At 36.2% G+C, this 8124-nt stretch overlaps 1 protein-coding gene across 2 annotated transcripts in view; it reads left to right on the forward strand.

Moving 5' to 3' along the window:
• The window catches only part of DENND6A (DENN/MADD domain containing 6A), a 44820-nt gene extending 41392 nt beyond the window's left edge, over positions 1-3428 (forward strand). For both annotated transcript variants that reach the window (XM_004676037.2, XM_012720655.1), the window contains exon 20: positions 425-3428. In XM_004676037.2, coding sequence (XP_004676094.1) covers positions 425-556 — 132 coding nt within the window. In that variant the 3' untranslated portion in view covers positions 557-3428. The remainder of the gene's footprint in view (positions 1-424) is intronic.
• The last annotated feature ends 4696 nt before the right edge of the window (positions 3429-8124 follow it).

The raw sequence follows: 8124 nt of genomic DNA on the forward strand, positions 1-8124 counted from the left end.
TGCAGAAGTGGCTTTAGATTCTCAGTGCAGTGCTCTAACCCGCTGCGCCACCAGGGAGGGCCGCAACAAACTTAACTTTTTAAGTGAGAAGACTTGACATGGGCCAACTGGATGGTAGAGCAAGCAGATCATAATGAATTCCATATTATTTCAAAATTTATTTACATGGAATGTAATGAGTGCCATAAAACAAAACATTGTTACTTATATTTATACTACATGGTATGTGCAGGGGTTACCCATTAATTTACATAGCAGTCTTTTATTAAGTTCAGCCATGTATTGATGGAATGTTCTTTGCTTTCTACAGTTTCTGTAATTTTTTATCTAAATCACTAGACCATTAAAACTATGTATTTAGAGAATACTATATATTAATACAGATTCAGGATAATTTAAATACTTACAAATACTCTTTATGTAGTTACAGGCTGATCGAGAGCATTTACCTGTGAAACCAGATACTGTGGAAAAGTTGCGGACGCACATAGATGCAATTATCTTAGCATTACCAGAGGACCTACAAGGCATACTGCTCAAAACAGGCATGACATGACATTGCCAGGATTTTCCAGTCAAAAAGGATTGTGCATCATGAAGCATACTGACATTTCAACCAGGCGCACAAAGGAGATCTCTTGGAGTAGAGAACAGCTGTGAAAGCTAGATACAGGGTGGAAAGACTGACTCTGCTGTATATACAGACCTTTTTAGTGCATTATTTTTAAAAATGTGTGTATGTGGTGGTCCCACTTTAATACTGAAACATCAAAAGGCATTTGTATATTTTTAATCATGTTCTAAAGTGCTCTTATGAGAGACCTGTGGGCCATCAGTGTAAGTGATTCCAAACTGCAGTGCTGGCATTGCAGATATTTTTTTAAATTGGTGCTGCTTTGCCCAATCATGTTAAAACTCAGGGGGATATAAAAATAACATTCTCACTGACTATCTTCTTAAGAAGGAAAAGACTGAACTGTCAGACTGAAGTTAAAAGTAATTAATGCTTTTGTAGTGCCTTCCGTTGTCCTTAGTATTTCACAAAATCTAGCTGCTAGTCTTGAAGCTTTTCCTTGATTATGATAAGTAAATTTATAAGGCACTCTTTTGAGTATCATTGCTTAAAAATACGTTCTTGTCCCTTACCAGTTTATTAGTAGGAGTATCAAGCTCTTCCTCCCCCAACCCCCCATTATCATTCCTGGCTCATTTAGTTATTTTCTATGTCATTTTCAAATTTAATCTTACCAATTTCTCCAAGGGCAAGAAGGCATCAAGTATTAATTGTGATGGAATTTATTTCTTCTTACCCTTTTCTTAACTAGGTAAGATATTTAGGTGGAACATTTTGCAAAAAATTCTAATTATATCTCATAGTCAACTGTTTTGAAACCACACTCTTCAAGGCATTCATAAGTGTTTTTATGTGATAGCCATTTGAGTGATTATAGATTGATTTCCAACATTATTTGTTTGGTAGGTTTTTCTCCCTCAAAATTAATTTTTCTCAGAACACTTTCCCTATTGTTTAGCATGGGAACTTTTGCCAGCTTTTTTTGTTGTTTTTTTCCTTTTTAAAACTAAACTGTTTCACCAAAAATAGAAGACTGTGGTTTGGTAAAGTTCTTTGGATTGTGTCTGAATAGGAGTATCCTGCAGAATCCACTATTTAAAATAGGCACACATGACATAGCGTACATGTAAATAGCTGTGTCTTGAATTATGCTCAAGTAAGTAATGAAATTTAGCTATATGTATTTGTAAGAGATGGCTTCAGAAGCTATCCTTTGTTTTCTGTTAATATAACTCTTTAGAGCACTCCTGACCCCAAAAAGGTTCCTAGTGTTTGTAACTGTGGTCTTATACCCAAATGTGCCCTTTCCTCATGGATATAGTCTCTTGAAGCATACCTCAAAGTCACAGACTATGGCATTTGAAAGAAATCATTTGCCCTGCTTGGATCATATGAGTTATTTTGTGAAACAACAGTTGTCCTTATGGAAAAGGGGAAACTACTTTTATATACTAAAGTATTTCTTATCTTTCTGGAAAACCTTATTTAGGTATAAATGGTCATCTTATTATTTTTCAAAAAGGTGTATTTTAATAATCCTACAATTTATATGCAGTTTCTGACATGAATTTGAAAGTTGTTAGTGTCATTATCAAGGATGTTTTAAATTATGCCACTACAGGATGTATCATTTTAATTTTACTTTGCACAGCTAAAAAGTAGCAAAGCATACACTTTAGCTTAATAATACTTCCTTCATATTTACTGTTTTTAACTGAAACCTAACACATGTTGAAACCTTATCATATTTAACCAGTTCATTAATTTCAAATCATGTACTTACAAAAGTAACTTAAAATTGCATTGGGAACCTGAGAAATACTGACTGACAACTTTTTGTGTGTGTGTGATTTTCAGAGTTGTCCCCTTTTTTAGGAGACGCTGTTAAGATCTAAAACCTGCCATTTAATGTTTATCTCCACCAGCATTAGAAGGAATCACTGCTTTCAGGGTGTTATGTAATAATGCCTGGTGCCTTCTCTCATGAATGAAAAAGAGGTTTTGTGAAGGCATTTGTGGTCATTAAAAAAAAAACTGAATTAAAGGTCTTGTAGTTTAAATTCTTGGATATCTTGTGTTATTTCTGAGTAAGGTTGGAATACTTGAGAAAAAAAAAGAATAGTAAATGAAGCTTCTACATTCTGGGATTTCCTTTACTTCCTGCCTTTTAAAAGAAATTCAAATGAAGACATTTTTCTGTGCATTTCACTATGAACAGGAAAATAATTCAGTTCAGTGATTTTACATGCTTTCTGTGTATTGAATTTATGAAATGTTCTGATAAGAATGTTCTTAAAACCTTGGGTAGTAGAACCCAAGGTTAATAATCAAAGTATTATTAAATTGTCATTAATTTGCTGCCTTTTTTATACCTTAAATTTGAAAGTGTTATTTCTCCTTTTAAAAGTAGCAAATATATAATACTATTGTTTGGATTTTTAGCTTATTTGCTAATAAAACATATTGGATATTACTTTATCAAGTTACTGGGTAATGACATATTGGTTATTACTTTATGAAGTTACTGGGTAATATCCTTTACACTATGCTATAAAATATTTTAGTACACTTAAGAGGTACCCATTAAAATTAAAACTTTTGTTTTCATGCTCATAATATCATTCATTTTTATATGCCCAAACTTTCTTCTTTTAACATAACCTGGTGGGAAAAGTACTTTCTAATATTAGTCTGCTATAAACAGATAGTTGAAGGTAAAAAAGCTTCTCTACTGTGGATAAATGTCACTTAAATAGTAAAATATATTGACTCACGAGTAAATTATCCTGAGTAATTTGATGTCTCATATAGCCAGTGTTTATACGCCATGTGCAACTTGGTTGAATATGAATTTATTTTTATTATCAATAAAATTTACATTCATTAATAAAAGAGAGCTCCTGGAGTTTTTTTCCAGTTACTCTTCCCTGTTTGTTTGAAATGGATGGAACAATTTGATGCAAGATACAGAATCATGATTCCTAAATGTTTCCCACAGCTATTCAGTTTTTAGATAAACAAGTTTTGAGGGGTGGCTAGCAAAATGGATTTATTTTTTTTCTTTGTTATAGCATTGCCTTTCTCCAAGTTAATATAATTGTTGTGTAAATCTCATTCTATTTTACAGATTGAGTTCTGTGTATTTTCACTTTTCCATTCTCTTTGCCATCATAATACCACATCTGCTTAGCCATTAGAAAGCTAACCTTCATGGATCCTTCATATTTATTCCTTCCCTCATGTTTTTCCAGATCAACATGTATGAATACACTGTCATGTAAGTTGTTTCTAGACTGAGATACTTTTGAAAAACAGTAACTTTACATTCTGGAGTTGTCATACTTGCCATTTAGGAAATAAATTTTTACACAATAGGAGATTGATACATTTTAACAGTGAAATGGGTAAAATTTTAAAAATAGGACAGTCTAGGCCCTCCCTGGTGGCGCAGCGGGTTAAAGCCCAGCACAAAGAAGCTTAAACCATTTCTGCATGAGTTCGATTCCCGCCTGCCCCGGAGGTGACCACATGGCGCGGCAGACCTCTCCTGACCCGCCCGCTGCTCCCCTCAGCAGTGTACTTCGTCGATCTGCCTGTTCTGCTCCCCACTCCGTTCCTGGTGAATCCTCTCACCCTCCGCATCTCTGGCCTGTACCCCAGTTCTGTATGAATAAATAAATCAATCTTTGAAAAGAAAAAAAAAAATAGGACAGTCTAGTGGTAGAACCCAACAATTTGTGTTTCCAAAAAATAGCTTTATTGCAGTATAGCTGATAACAATAAACAGCATATTTGAAGTATACATTTTGATAATTTGAATACACCCATAAAACCCATCACCACTGTCAAAACAGGAACAGAGGAACAGATATAATACATATCTACTTACCTGTTGAAAGATATTTGGGTTGTTTCTAGTTTTGGGCTGTCATAAAGCTGCTGTGAGCACTGAATTAGTCTTTGATAAAAAGACAAATACATCCTTTTACTTGGGGAAATACCTACGGTAGGTATGAATGCAATGGCTAGATCACATGGTTCGTGAATATTTAGCTTTTTAAGAAACTCCTAAACTGTTTTCCAAAGTGACTGTCCTACTTTGTTTCTACCAGTTGTGTATGAAGAATTCCAATTTTTGCACATCCTGGCCAACATGTGGTATAGTTCAGACCTTTTAATCTTTCAGTTTTATGGTCTTATTCTGCAACAGTATGCACAATCCATCCTTTTGTTCACGTGGCATTGGGATTGGTGAGTGATGGCCAGCAAGACTGCTCTTTTTACAATGGCTTTGCACTTCCTAGAGGAAATGTGAGCAATTTCAGCACAGTAAAACCTGCATGTCAGTAACACTTCAAGCTCCCTGACATTGTGGACCAGAAAATTTTATAAGCCACTGGATAGCCTGTGGGCTTTGTTTTCTTTTTGCTTCCATAATCAGTGTTGGGTGTCAAGACCTGGCCCTTTTATCTTCAGAGCATCCTGTTATCCATACCTCTGGGTTTCACCAGTTATCCTTAATTTTTTCATATCTGTCTCAATAGTACTAGATGAACATGGCCCTCTTGATGATCTTGGGCTTTTTTTTTTTTTTTTTTAGATTTTATTTATTTGTACATACAGAACTGGGGTACAGGCCAGAGACTCGGGCGGCGAGAGGCTTCACCAGAGACAGAGTGGGGAGCAGAACAGATTGATAAAGTTCACTGCTGAGGGGAGCAGCAGGTGGGTCAGGAGAGGTCTGCCACACCATGTGGTCACCTCCGGGGCAGGCAGGAATCGAACTCATGCGAAAGTGGCTTTAGCTTCTCAGTGCAGTGCTTTAACCTGCTGCGCCACCAGGGAGGGCCGATCTTGGGCTTTTTAAAGGGTTTTATGGCAGCCATGACCTAGGTGATGGCTGCCACTGCCACAGGCAGTATCCAAGAATAGCATGGTCATTCTTTCTATTATTAGCCATTCTAATAAACTTGTATTATTGTCTCAGTGGGGTTTTAACTTGCATTTCCCTAATAGCCAATAATGTTGAACACAGCTTTCCATATGCTGATCAGTCATTTGTCTATCTTTGGTAAAGTATGTTAAGATATTTTGTTCATTTTAAAAAATAAGTTGTTAGATCTACAAGATGGTATCAGAGGAAGTTCCCTGCTCTGTTCCTGGGAGAGTGCAAGGTTTGAAGCCATACAAAACACAGGAGAAAACATAGACAAAAAACTCCATGACTTAGGTTTGTGTGTTTTTGTAGATTTGTCTCCCAACAGCAAGAGAAACAAAAGAATATCAACAATTGGGGTATCAAACAAAAAAAGTGTGCACATTATAAGAAACTAAAAAAAAGACTACAGAATGGGAGAAAATACTTGTACATACACGTGACATAGTACTGATATCTAAGATCTCAGTGTTTATACAAATTGTGTGTATGTGTGTTTAAGACTTAATTTATTTATGCATACAAGAACTGGAGTTTAGGCCAGAGCTTGAGCTGAAGGGATGGTGTGAGAGGATTCACTAGAGACAGAGTGGGGAGCAGAACAGGCAGACTGAAATAAAGTTGAGGGGAGCAGCAGGCAAGAAAGGAGAGGTCTGCTTGGCCATGTGTGTCCTCCCTGGCTGGGGGTTGAACTTAGGTCGAAAAGCTTGATAGCTATCCCTGCACCACCAAGGATGCCACAACTCATATTTCGTTATTACACATATTTTACATATGTATATTACAAAATATTACGTATTTTGCTTCACAGAGAAATTAATATCCTATTAAATTGCTTAAAGAATTAAACTGAGTGCAGAAAACCAAATTGCTTTCCCTTTGCATTTCCTGTTCTTTAAATGCTGTACCTTTAATTATATTTAATTTCACCTTGTGTTTTATGTTATTACTGGAATATTTGGAAATTAAGGAAAAAGGCAGCATAGAAACCCACTGTAGTCTACAAAATGACTTCTACCTTATCAGTCCACCTGGGTAATGAATTTTTTGTTCTGATTGCCAAGGTTCACTCCCAACAAATGAGTGTTTAAAAGGCAGTTTTACCAAAAGAAGCTTTACTGAACAGCTTTTAACAAAATACTCTTGAAACAGCAGATTTTTATTTCAGTTCAATCCTGTAGAATACCATTTGGAAAGAGCAACTACATAACTACGTAGGTTAATAACGTCAGGAAGAGATTAAATCATTGTCCTGGCAATGGTTCTAATTATTGTCTTAATTTAACACTCTGAATTTATAAATTTGTACAAAAGCAAAAACAAAGTTGGAACATCTGGTCCAGTAATCAGCGAGGGAAAGTAAAGGGGGCTTCAATCCCCCCCCCAAAATGTTCATCAGTTGTTATAAAGGAAATGCAAGTCAAAACCACAATGAGATACCACTTCCCACTTGTGAGAATGGCCCGTATTAAAAAAACAAAACAAAACAACAACAACAAAACACAGGGGCCCTCCCTGATGGCACAAGGGGTTAAAGTGCATCATTATTGGGCTCTCCGCAGTCACTATAACACGAGTTTGATCCCCAGCCAGGGAGGTGACCCACATGGCGCAGCAGACCTTTCCTGTCTTGCCTGCTGCTCCCCTCAGTAGCGTATTTCAGTGGATCTGCCTGTTCTGCTCCCCACTCTGTCTCTGGAGAATCCTGTTATAACCCTCTCACCCCACTGGACTGTACACTAGTTCTTGTATGCATAAATAAATACATTTTAAAAAAAAAGTACTGACAATGATGTGGAGAAAGGGAAACCCTCTTACACTACTGGACCGAATGTAAACTACTCCAACCACAAGATATGTAGAGGGTCCTTAAAACATGAAAACTTGAATCTAGTATGTGATCCAGTGATTCCACTCCTAGAAATCTATCCAAAACCTGCAACTCTATGTTTATTACAGCACTATTTACAATAGTGAAGATATGAAAGCAACCTAAATGCCAAAAACAAATTAATGGATCAAGATCACTTATATGTGGAATTCAGAAAAAACAAAGGGTCAGACTAAGACAAACCTAGAAAATTGACCATAGATAGTGGTATCCAGAAGTGGAGGGGAAGGAGAGAAAATGGGAGGAAGGAAGACAAGAGAATAGGGGGCTTTGGTGGTGGGAGAACTATGTGGCCAGAAATCATATGTTGTCCAAAAATTAACAGTGATGTAAGAAAAAAGTACTATATTAAAAAAAAAATTTAAAGACCACAAACTAATAATGTATATAACTACAGATGCTGTAAGCTAATTATTAAAAAATAATAATAAAGATGTAAAAGCTCAAAAATAAATATTTTTCAGAAAACTGATCTTTATTGACAATGCTTAATGCATATTAGTTGAATACCTTACAAGTACCACATAGCAAACCTGAGAGAAATTCTCCTATCTATAAGTTCTTGGAAGTAGATTTTTTTTTAAAAGATTTATTTATTTATTCATACAGAACTGGGGTATAGGCCAGAGATGCAGAGGGTGAGAGGATTCACAGGGACAGAGTGGGGAGCAGAACAGGCAGATTGACGAAGTACACTGCTAAGGGGAGGTCAGAAGAGGTCTG

The sequence above is a fragment of the Condylura cristata genome, unplaced genomic scaffold (assembly GCF_000260355.1).
Source record: "Condylura cristata isolate star-nosed mole 26May11 unplaced genomic scaffold, ConCri1.0 scaffold00004, whole genome shotgun sequence".
Classification (NCBI taxonomy): Eukaryota; Metazoa; Chordata; class Mammalia; order Eulipotyphla; family Talpidae; genus Condylura; species Condylura cristata.